The sequence below is a fragment of the Haematobia irritans genome, chromosome 1, assembly GCF_050003625.1.
Source record: "Haematobia irritans isolate KBUSLIRL chromosome 1, ASM5000362v1, whole genome shotgun sequence".
NCBI lineage: Eukaryota > Metazoa > Arthropoda > Insecta > Diptera > Muscidae > Haematobia > Haematobia irritans.
Window position 1 is genome coordinate 39,813,512 of NC_134397.1, and position 12,794 is coordinate 39,826,305.

Genomic DNA, 12,794 nt, shown 5'->3' on the forward strand with positions numbered 1-12,794 from the left:
TTTAATATGAAATGTTTTTATTTTGATTCCAACAGTTTTAAAATAAGACAAAAAAAACGATTTTGAATTTTGTACGCATTTTTGCTTTAAATGTAAAATGCTTTTGATTAAAATTGTTTTGGGTAAAACAAAGAAACTTTTTTATATGGGACGGATTCTTTTAGTTATTCCATGAAAGTATAGAGTATATAAAACAAACGGTCCGTCCATGCATTGCAATTGACTTCATTATTTCAGGGCGATTGATCTTATTTGCATAGAAAGTAAAACCACTTATTAAATACAATTTAAAACATTTGATTTTAAACGAAGAAGTAGTTAACTTTAAGTTTTGTCATTTTGTATTTGAATCCAATATGGATATCCACAAAGAGAAATCCATTCGAATGTCGATAAAACAGTTTTACTTATGACAATGTAAATAGTCTAAAAAATATTATTTCGGATAGAAAAGGTTTTCTTGGACGTATATATTTAATTTCATGCCGATAATACTGTGTTTCCAGAGGGAGAACATGTTTAAAGTCTATGGCAAGATCCAACCGAATTCTCTTAAGCATTTCGTACAAATAGCAAACATTACACTATGGGACTTAACCCTCGTATATACTTTTAGCGTAATTTTCGCTATGCCATAGGAAATGCATTACAATACTGGCCAAATTCAAGAGAGAATGGTGTAAGAAACACTCTTACCGGCAATCAAGCTAATCTATTTATATGAAATGCTTTTGGGTGTACAAGAAAAATGTGGAAAATCTAGTTTTTGTTCGTGTAAACTAAATTTCTGTATAGCAAACATTTTATTTATATATGAAATTTGATTATGTGAAATATGGTTATCGAATTTAACCGAAATTTTGGATAGAAGCTCCATAATGGCTCTGGAGATATACAACATTTAAAAATGGAAAATTTTTTATCTCGAATGTTTATATATAATTCTCCCATAGACATATATCATATAATTAAATTATATGTAATTTCAAAAAAAAAAAAAACAATTCGTTTTGGTTTTTCTAAAGATTTTCCTTATCCAATTAGTCTATTTTCTTGTTTATATAAAAAAGTAGAAATATATGAAATGTGATAGCGAAGATTATGTGAAATATTGTTATCGCATTTTACCGAAATTTTGTTTAGAGGCTCCAGAATGGCTCTAGAGATATAAAACATAGAATGGGGAAAATGAAAAAAAAAAAACTTTTATCTAGAATGTTTATATATACTCCCATATGATATATATTTAAAACTGTACTATCGACACGAAAACAAAAATAATGCTAAACTTGCATGTGGCCAAATTTGACATCAAATTACAAATATTTATATAGTTTCCAAAAAAATAATACGTTTTGTTTTCTAAATATGCTTTTCCTTATCCAATTATTCAATATTCTTTTTTTCTTGTAAATAAAATTTTTTGTTACACATAATATTTGTTTTTAGTAAAAAAGCAACAAAACCATAATTAGATTTTAATCAACATCATTTTATTTTAATTCTAATTAAAAATTTTGCACATTTATCCTTCAAATTTCTAATTAAAATAACCAAAAAGTGGTCAAAAATAATCGCAAAAAAAAAATAAACAAAAAATTATGACATGATTTTTTTCACTTTAGGTTGAAATCAAAATCCAACAATACTTTGGTTTTCATAAATCTACATAAAATAAAAAAAAACATAAACTAAAGTATTAACATTTGGATTGAGCTTTTTTGTGATAATAAAAATATAAAGAGTCAATAAGAAATCACGATTAGACTCTATAACTTAATTGATCAAATTTGATTTATCGAAACAATGCTGCAGTAAGAAATTTCAGAAAGTTATATCGAAATGGGCAATTAACATAAATTTGCTGAGCTGTTTTTTTTGCAACAAAAATAAAAAATGTTTGTTTCGGTAGCCATTGGAATCTTGTTTTAACTGAATATGGTTACCCGATTTTTTTTAACTCGCTTTACATGATTATATGAATGCATGGGCATTTAATATTGTAGCCCATCAGATTTTGAATTCTTGTTTAATGTATATAAATAAATTAGAAAAAAAATCATGTAAACTATTCAAAAATATTTTGTTTTTTTTTTTTTATAAAAGCCTAAAAGCAAAATAATTATATAATAATATTTTCGTAAAATAATTCATAAAAATAGAGTCTTAAAAAGGCATTTTTAGCATGATTTTGTTTTCGAGATAAATATGTATTTATATCAATTTTGTGGTTTACAATACAATGTTTTTGTTGCATTTATTTTTTGTTTAACTATAATACAATTATATAATAAAAAAATCACATAATACTTAATACAAACTATGATAGATTGTTTTTTGTTTTAACCTAAATTTAATGCTAAAAATCCATTTCATTTCGTCTTTTTAGTTCTTTCGTTAAGTTTTCAGTGTGTTTTTTTATAACAATTTTAAGTTTTTCTTTTTTTTCTATAATAAATTTAGTATATGCCTATTTTGGTAAAGGCATTTTTGTTTTTGTAATAATTTATAACTGCTTCTAAAAAAAAATTTAATTTTTTTGCGAGTTTTCATGTTGTCAAGGTTCCATAGGATCTAAGTGTGAATTTCTGTTTTTTAATTTAATTTTGTGAGTGTATATATATGAAAATACTGCTTTAACTTCATAAGCATTACATTGTTTAAGAGTTCATTTGTTTTCTTTGTTTTTTTTTTATTTAATACAGTTCGAGAATAGTGGGATGTGTTTTACTGTTTTTTTTTGTTTGTTTGTTAAATTTTTATTTTAAAATCTAAAGTAAAACTTTTCATATATATCTACAAGTTAGAATTTTATGTAGTATAAGTACGAATAACATCTCGTATTACAGCCCGGCACAGTGGACATTGACCACCTCCAACTCCCCGCCATTGTTCAATTGCACAATCATAACACATACACATATGACCACAACTGTATAGAACAGAATCGATTTGATTCTCATAGCAAATTGTACATTCAGCACCAGCTGAATCCGAGTTGTCCACAGTGTCTTTTGACCATTTATTATTCGTGGCAGCCATTGAAACGGCAGTGTTTGTCTAGAAAAAGAAATAGAAAATAAATACATATTAGAATGATTATAGAAAATATTTTAAACCAAATATATAGGGGGTATTTTGTAGTAGGAAGTATGCATATCTTCTTGCCATTTGAAATTATTGCTATAAAGACAATAATTTATTACAGTTTGACATTATTTATCTGTCTAGAGTAAAATATTAATTTTAATGCCGATAATGCAGAATATGAGTACGTAAATATAGCCAACATGTTTGCTATTTGTAAAAAATGCAAGACTATATGAGGCATTCCTTTAAATTTATTTAATTTTAATTTTTGCGATTAATTTTTGTTTCAATTAAAAAATTTGTTGAATCAATTAAAGTTTTATTTGAATATTTTTTTAAAACTCAAAATTGTAATTGGAAAATTTTTTGAAAAATTTTTTTCTGCGTATAAAAAAACTCAAATAATTTTTATCAAGGCCAAGGCATTACTTTGAAGAACATTTGGTCTAAATGTCAATGCTACAGTTTGACATTTATCTGCTTATAGCAAATTATTTGCTAAAATGTCGATATTACAGTTTCTGGAGGAACGTAGACAGTCGTTGGAGTCGGAAACCTCTAACGAAAATCGTGTAACCCTTAGGCCCGGTATGCACCCCTTGCGAAAATTGTACCCCAATAATACAGTTTTGCAATGCATTTCGTATGAGAATAAAATGTAAACAATCGATAACAACGCCTCATGAAATTTTTGGTATTATTATTTACATTGTATTCCCATAACTCGGAAATACGTTGTTATCGACTATACACATGCTCTGCATGCCGATAATACAGTTGAATCATGTATTTCTTGTGAGAGATACCCCTGTATGTCGATAAGGGTTTCTCATGTATTTCTAATAGGATATGTAAGCAATCAATAACAACGTCTCAGGAGATTTTCGGTAGCAATAATAAAAATGCATTTCTTATTGGTCAACAAAACTTCGTTAGAGGTGCCTTTAAGCAAAAATTTGGATAACTTTTTAGTGAAAATCCATGGGTATGTTGTTGATTATTTACAATTTATTCCCATACAGAGTTGCCAAAAAAATATTAATTTTTAATTTTGGTCCGATGGTCGGATGGAATTTGGTCCGGCCAAAATCGGTAATTTTTTTACAAATTTTCTATAGATATAAAATTTTGCGATAACTTTCTATAGAAATAACATTTTGACAAAATTTTCTATAGAAATAAAATTTTGACAACATTTTCTATAGAATTAAATTTCTGACATAATTTTTTATAGAAATGAAATTTTGACAAAATTTTCTATAGAAATAAAATTTTGACAAAATTTTCTATAGAAATAAAATTTTGACAAAATTTTTATTTCTATAGAAATAAAATTTTCTATAGAAATAAAATTTTGACAAAATTTTCTATAGAAATAAAATGTTGATAAAATTTTCTATAAACATAAAACGTTGACAAAATTTTCTATAGACATAAAATTAAGGGAACATTTTTTATCGAAATAAAATTTTGATAAAGTTTTCTGTAGAAATAAAATTTTAACAAAATTTTCTATAGAAAAAAAATTTTGACAAAATTTTCTATAGAAATAAAAGTTTGACAAAATTTTCTATAGAAATAAAATTTTGACAAAATTTTCTATAGAAATAAAATTTTGACAAAATTTTCTATATAAATAAAATGTTGACAAAATTTTCTATAGAAATAAAATTTTGACAACATTTTCTATAGAAATAAAATTTTGACAAAATTTTCTATAGAAATAAAATTTTGACAAAATTTTCTATAGAAATAAAATTTTGACAAATTTTTCTATAGAAATAAAATTTTGACAAATTTTTCTATAGAAATAAAATTTTGACAAAATTTTCTATAGAAATAAAATTTTGACAAAAGTTTCTATAGAAATAAAATTTTGACAAAATTTTCTATAGAAATAAAATTTTGACAAAATTTTCTTTAAAAATAAAATTTTGGCAAAATTTTGTATCGAAGTAAAATTTTGGAAAAATTTTAACTGTTAAATGATATTAATTTAATTTGGAAAAATTACTGGTCAAAAATAAAAATTCATTGTGGCAATGCTGTTCCCATAACTGGGAGAGGTGTTTTTTATCGATTGTTTACAGGTCCCGCATACACCTCTTGTGAAAATTTCCTTGCTGGCCGATAACACAGTTTTATGACGTATTTCTTGTGAGTCTCCTGTTGTATGCCGATAAGGCAGTTATTTAAATTTTAATTTGACTTTATTTTTTAATTGGAAGCCTCAGGTGGCCAACACAAAGTTTTGTCATGTATTTCTAATAGAATATGTAAGCAATCGATAACATCGTCCTTAACATAAGGAAATATCTCTGGCAAGAATATCTATACATTTATGGGTTTAACTCCGATTGTGTCGATTGGAAAATTTAGATTTTGATTACAAAAAATTATTACAAACAGACGGACTTGGTAAAAGCAAATCCGGGATTGATTCTCCTGGGAATTTGAAACCTATACACCCTATTCCCCAGAAAGGCTTCCTACAATAAAGATATATTTTCCCATGGAAATTACAAACTCTTTTGAACTTTTCTGCACAAATTATTTTTCTCTATAAATATAAATGGATTCAATTGAATTTTGTGATTGACCTTGATATATTGTGAATATTGTTTGTATTCCATTAGAATGCTACATTAACACAAAATCAATTGATTTTGCCACTTGAACTTCCAGCATGCCATTGCTTTCTCAATATTATCCAAATATGCTAAATTATATGGAAAATCAATCAAAATGATTAACTTACCTCCATAAATTGTGTGTTATTGATATTTCCCACAAGAGTATTAACATTCGAATTACTACTGGCTCCACTTGAACAAGTGGCCGAACTGCCACCACCACCATTTGTTGTCGCTTGACCCATTCGTGTTGCCGACGTCAAACCGTTCAAGTCTAAATTTGATGTTGCAGGGGGTAAATTAACTACAAGCACTGTACCACCACCATTTGTGGGTTGAATTTGAATCATTTCACCGTTTGAAGGCATACTGATCATACGTCCTGTAGCAGCACTTGGTGGTGAACAGGTGCCATTCAATATACCTGAGGTAGTACCGGCTGCCAAATTATTTGTTGATTGCATTGAGGCTAGCGTCGAGGTTGAGGCACTTATAGTGCCATGTGTTACATTCAACTGGGAGGGGTGTATAATTTTACGATTTTCAGAGATTTGACTATTCAGACTATTTATTGATTCAGACACTGGTATATTGACTATGCGTTGCGATGAACCAGCTATAACGGCAGGAGGATAATTGACCATATTGGGTAGTTGTTGACGGAACATACGCACCGATTGCGTTGATCCATATACATCTAGAAAGGCCCATAATTGTAAAGATTGATCAACATGCATCACCACCACCGCTGGGCCATTATTTTTACTGATGGTCACCTCACCATTGGGAGCCACAAAGAAAGCAATTTCATCGCCTCTTTGAGGTGCTGCCGCTATATCTTTGCTCACCACCCAATACTCAGGACGATCCAAGAGGAAATCGGAATCATTTGGCAAATCGCCTGGTTGCAAAGCAGCTGGATTACACGATGTCAACCCCAAGGCCAAAGCTCCAACATACATTTGTTCCGTTTTCAAGATTTGAACAATAATCTTCTCGCCTATTTTTATGGGACGGGCAGTGAATACATAACCTTGACAAAAATCATTTTCCGTACGTGAAGCAATAAAACGATCATGTGAGAGACGTACATTACGTCCTTTAGTTATGTGAAATGGTACGGGAATAAGACGACCATTACCATTATACCTCAAAGGAGGCAAACCATTACTCAAATCTGAGGCAACTTGATCACCAGCCAAATTTAACGATTGCATAGATGGCATAATGCTGCGTTCCAAATCGTGTTCATAAGCTCCCGAGGGTAGTGATCTTCTGGACTGTTGATTGGGATGATGGGGATTCAAACCGCCCATTTGGGGACCTGGCAAAGTACCAGTCATACCAGGAGCCATAACAGAAGGTGGCATACCCACACCACCACTTTGTTGATACATATAAACACGAGCATCCAAGAATTCTATTCCCGTGCAATTGCCATATATATCAATAATAGTCCACAGACATCCACGTGTATCAATTCCCGACAATATAACACCCTTCTCTTCGTTATTAATGCCATAGATCACATCACCGGCTGAATTAACATAATAATATAAAACATTATCTTTTTCACAGTATTGTTCATGTAAAGCTTTGGCCCAAAAACCAGGACGATTTGTTAGATCAGGACAAGCATATTTGGGTAGAGTACCCTCCAGTGTTGCTGGATCATTGCTGGTGAAACCGAAACGTATGCCACCATTCCAGTTATTTGATATTTCACAAAATTTAACACAAATCCTTTCGTTAATGCGAACAGGGCGGGCGGAAAAGGTGATGGCACGGCAAAAACTTTCAAATCGCCGGGCAATTGTGCCATCACGTGAAATACGAATATTATCACCATGTACATGATGAAATTGTAAGGGAGGTAAATTGTTGGGGCCCGGGCAAGATGAGGGGGAACGGCGAACTGTAAAGAGAACAAGAATAACAAAATTGGATGTTATTAGATTTGGAATTTGGTATGGAAAAAAATGAAGAAATTAGGATTTATAAATAAAATGACCAGCAGGGTTTAGCTAGCACCTGCTGTGTGTCGATATAACAGTTTCACCAGTGGAAAAGTCGTTTAAATGTCAATAAATCAGTTTTGCCATATATTCCTTATGACGAAGAAAATAGAAGCGATCGATATCAACTCCTCTCATAAATTAGGAAAACGAGCAATGTACTTTTTGATTAAGGATCGACCGATAAACAGCTCTTAAAGCCCCTTTTGTATTTCCAGGCAAAATTTGGATTTGGCTTTGAAGCACGGTTACCACAGTTGGTAGAATTCTACTAAAAATGGTAGATTTTTTACTATTTGGTAGATTGGTCGAATTCTTGATGTTTTGTTAGATTTTGCAAAATATTCCTTTCCAACAAAGAGGAACTTTACAAATTTTTATAGAAATAAATTTCGACAATTTTTTTTATAGAAATAAAATTTTGTGAAAATTTTCTATAGAAATAAAATTTTGTGAAAATTTTCTATAGAAATAAAATTTTGTGATAATTTTTCTATAGAAATAAAATTTTGACAAAAATTTTTATAGAAATAATTTTTTTACAAAATTTTCTATAGAAATAAAGTTTTGACAAAATTTTCTATAGAATTAAAATTTTCACAAATTTTTCTATAGAAATTAATTTTTTACAAAATTTTCTATAGAAATAAAATTTTGACAAAATTTTCTATAAAAATAAAATTTTGTGATAATTTTCTATAGAAATAAAATTTTGACAAAAATTTTTATAGAAATAATTTTTTTACAAAATTTTCTATAGAAATAAAGTCTTGACAAAATTTTCTATAGAATTAAAATTTTCACAAATTTTTCTATAGAAATAAATTTTTTACAAAATTTTCTATAGAAATAAAATTTTTACAAAATTTTCTATAGAAATAAAATTTTGGCAAAATTTTCTGTAGAAATAAAATTTTGTCAAAATTTTCTATAGAAATAAAAATTTGACAAAATATTCTATAGAAATAAAATTAAAAAAAAAATTTATAGAAATAAAATTTTGACAACATTTTCTATAAAAATAACATTTTGTGATAATTTTCTATAGAAATAACATTTTGACAAAAATTTTTATAGAAATAATTTTTTTACAAAATTTTCTATAGAAATAAAGTTTTGACAAAATTTTCTATAGAATTAAAATTTTCACAAATTTTTCTATAGAAATAATTTTTTTACAAATTTTCTATAGAAATAAAATTTTTACAAAATTTTCTATAGAAATAAAATTTTGACAAAATTTTCTGTAGAAATAAAATTTTGTCAAAATTTTCTATAGAAATAAAAATTTGACAAAATATTCTATAGAAATAAAATTAAAAAAAAAATATAGAAATAAAATTTTGTGAAAATTTTCTATAGAAATAAAATTTAGTGATAATTTTCTATAGAAATAAAATTTTGACAAAAATTGTTATAGAAATAATATTTTTAACAAATTTTCAATAGAAATAAAGTTTTGACAAAATTTTCTATAGAATTAAAATTTTCACAAATTTTTCTATAGAAATAATTTTTTTACAAATTTTCTATAGAAATAAAATTTTTAAAAAATTTTCTATAGAAATAAAATTTTGACAAAATTTTCTGTAGAAATAAAATTTTGTCAAAATTTTCTATAGAAATAAAATTTTGACATAATTTTCTTTAGAAATAAAATTTTGAAAAAAATTTCTATGGAAATAAAATTTGGACAATATTTTCTATAGAAATAAAATTTTGAAAAACTTTTTTTATGGAAATAAAGTTTTGACAAAATTTGCTATAGAAGTAAAACTATGACAACATTTTCTATACAATAAAATTTCGACAAAATTTTCTATAGAAATAAAATTTTGACAATGTTTTCTTAAAAAAAATGTGAGAAATCTTTAGAAATAAATTTTTTTACAAAATTTTCTATAGAAATAAAATTTTGACAAAATTGTCTCTAGGAGATTTGTTTGTTTGGTAGTTGTTTGTTCGAATTTGGGGAAAATTTTGGTCGATTTTTTTTTTTGGCTCGAGTGGCAACCCTGTTTATAGAACTAAGCAATCTTATTGAATGGGTACAGTTCATGGTTTTCTTTAGGTTTGATAAAGAAAATTTTACCATAGTCTTGACAATTTATTTTTAGTAGTCCCTTATCATCATCACCCAGCATGCATTTTAAAAGGATGTGGTTAAAATAACATTTGCTGGCAAAATATGGAAAATGTTAAAACAAGTGCAACCATAATCTTTTAGGCATAAACTGAATATTTATTACGATGCATATGCCTTTCTTGAAGCCCTTGTTAAAGTTCCAATATTATGTTTTTTTTCGAATTTTTCAAGATTATGGTGGTCTACGGTATACATATCAACCATACGGTGGCTGTTTTATGCTTTTTTTGGGTTGGCGCGTGCCAAAAACAACAAAGAAATACTGTGTATATGGGGGAAGAGAGATGACGATGAAAGGCAATTGCACATGTTCGTTTCATAAGCCTTAGGATTGTTGGCCTGGTGCAGAATGAAGTCTGTGTGTATGTTTTTATCCAGATGACAAAACCATTTTCAGGCGATTTTTGCATTTATCAAGAAACTTTACAACAACCACAACAACAAATAACAATAAAGGCATGCGCCAGCTGCCTTTAGTATGCATTTCTATATAAAGAGGGATAATTTTAGTGCGTCAAAAACCTGATTTTGTTGTTGGCCTTCTTATTCAATTTAAACAGATCTTTAAGAAACTCTCTTAGAGAGCATACTCATAATCAGGGAAAGGAGAGATGAGAGAGGAGAAAAGACATGCCGAAAAAAACAACTAACCGAGAAACATAACAGGTATAAATGACAACAGTCTATGCACACTAGGGTTGGAGAAATACAAAAGGCCTGTATTGAGAATGGCAAAAAAAAAAAAAAAACAAAAATAAGGGATGATCATTTGTGAAAGATGGTGCTGTGTAGTTATCACTGACAAAGGGCCACAGAAACAAAAAAGCGTTACAAATATTGGGCCTGTTATTGTTGGTGTTGTTGCTGCTATAGAACAGAAAAGAGAATAAGCCTGAATGTTGGTTTAGGGGTTGTTATATGTGTGTCTGATGTGATGATATCCAGGAAAAAACGACAGATGTTTGTTATAAAGAAATAATTAAAATTTTCAAAGAGACACCATAAGTGTAGTTTGTTACTAGGGCATATACAAAGGCTATATCTTAGAGAAGGTACATCACACATACAAACACACACACATATATCCTAAAAAACCCTAAAAGACATTGCTCTTTAAGAAGTGCATTTTAGGGTAACGAATTACACGTTTAAGAAATTCGATATTTTTTGAAGAAGAAAAAAAATTGAGTTCAATGATTTCTTTCCCTCAAATTTAAAGATGCTGTCCCAGAAGAGATTTCTTAGAGAAAAGTGTGTAGGGAAAATATGAATATTAGCTTTACTTCCGTTTCTTTCAGAAGACGAAGTAGAAGATCTCATTCTTACAGGGTTTCTTTTCCCCCTTGATCTCATACTTGCGTGTACTTTCCAGCCTGAAAGACCTGATATACATTGAAAAGTTGTTTAATATCATACAATATTCTGTCTGTCTGGAAGGAAGTTTAAACACATATTATGGGAATACTTTATGTAGACATGGGACAGAATGCAGACTTTAGACGACAGACAAATCCGCATTGAATTTACTTCCGCTCCAAAGAGGAGACATCACAAAACGCCATACAAAAAAAAAAAAACAGATTATCAATGTTTTATATTATCTGAACTACTTTTCACAGGCATCTTTATGATCATTACAAATAGCCGCCTTGTTGATTATAAGGCCACAAATAACTACATTTTCGCATAAATTATGTTTTTAGTTTTTTGTCTTTCTAAATGCTTTCATTATTGCCAGTTGGTTGGTAGGTTGGTTCAAATGATTAGCTGCTGGCGTTTTATAGGCCATCATCATATTGATTGATTAATATTCTTACAATGTCTCAAGAAAATTCCATGCTTTGTATCAATAACACAATAACAAATAGCAAGCAAACCGTGTATTTTAACTACCATAACATCTGACCACGTTTGGTTAAAAGGAAATCACGTTTTTCTTTACATTTTCTGTAGCCAAAGAGAAGGAGGAGGAGGTGGAGTAGTAGTCGTAGGCCTTTACTTGTATCCAAACGAATGCATGTGCATGTGAGGAATTACCACCAGACTCCCCATGTTACTTGATTACTACCTAAGTAGACAGAGCCTTTTTGCCCGTGTCCGTTAATGTCAAACAATTTGTTCGTTAAACACTGATTTATACTTAAATCGAAGATTCAATATGGTTAGAAAGAAGTGTTTCTTAACTAAACCATCATAGAAATTCCAAACCTTTTGTTTTTGTTCATTTATAAATGTGGCCATCTCGCTATATACTATTGGCGTCATTGCTTTCCAATATTTTATTAATTTTTTTTAATGACATATCTTTGGAATGTGTACAATAGCTAACAACAATTCAGAGGAAATCATTAGTAAACATGACATATTACAAACATCAAAATATCTCCATTAAAGATAGTTGGATGTATTTGAAGATATTTACCTAAATATTTTAAAATAAAATTGAAAAAAAAAACGGTGAAATCTAAAATCTATTATAGGAAAATAAAAAAATACGGTAAATTTAATGACGGTTTTTTGGAGAATTACTACAGCTGATTGCTGACAACTACATTCAGATGTCAAAGGGTTGCCTTTACTTTTTCAAGTCAAGTTTGAAAGTCCTTCGAATTCATAGATTTCTGAGATATTTTTAAATTATGTTTTTCTTCGATGAAAATGGGCAAATCAATAATGCAACGAATGACTACTTATACATAATCTCATATAAAATTAAAATTTCAATACTTGTTTCAATACTTATGGTTTGAAAGTCCTTTGAATTCAAAGATTTCTGAAATATTTTTCATTTATGTTTTTCTTAATTTTATTGTTAGATTAAAATGGTCAAATCAATAATAAAATATATCAAATCAATAATATATATATATAATCTCATATAAAAATTAAAATTTCAATGAAAATGGTCAA

General features: G+C 28.4%; 1 protein-coding gene across 2 annotated transcripts in view; it reads right to left on the reverse strand.

Annotated features, from left to right (window-relative positions):
- Positions 1-2,733: 2,733 nt before the first annotated feature.
- Positions 2,734-12,794, reverse strand: part of neur (E3 ubiquitin-protein ligase neur) — a 78,804-nt gene continuing 68,743 nt past the window's right edge. For both annotated transcript variants that reach the window (XM_075289923.1, XM_075289922.1), the window contains exons 2-3: positions 5,849-7,638; positions 2,734-3,060 (exon numbers count right to left, since the gene is read on the reverse strand). In XM_075289923.1, the coding sequence (XP_075146038.1) occupies positions 2,812-3,060; positions 5,849-7,638 (2,039 nt within the window). In that variant the 3' untranslated portion in view covers positions 2,734-2,811. The remainder of the gene's footprint in view (positions 3,061-5,848; positions 7,639-12,794) is intronic.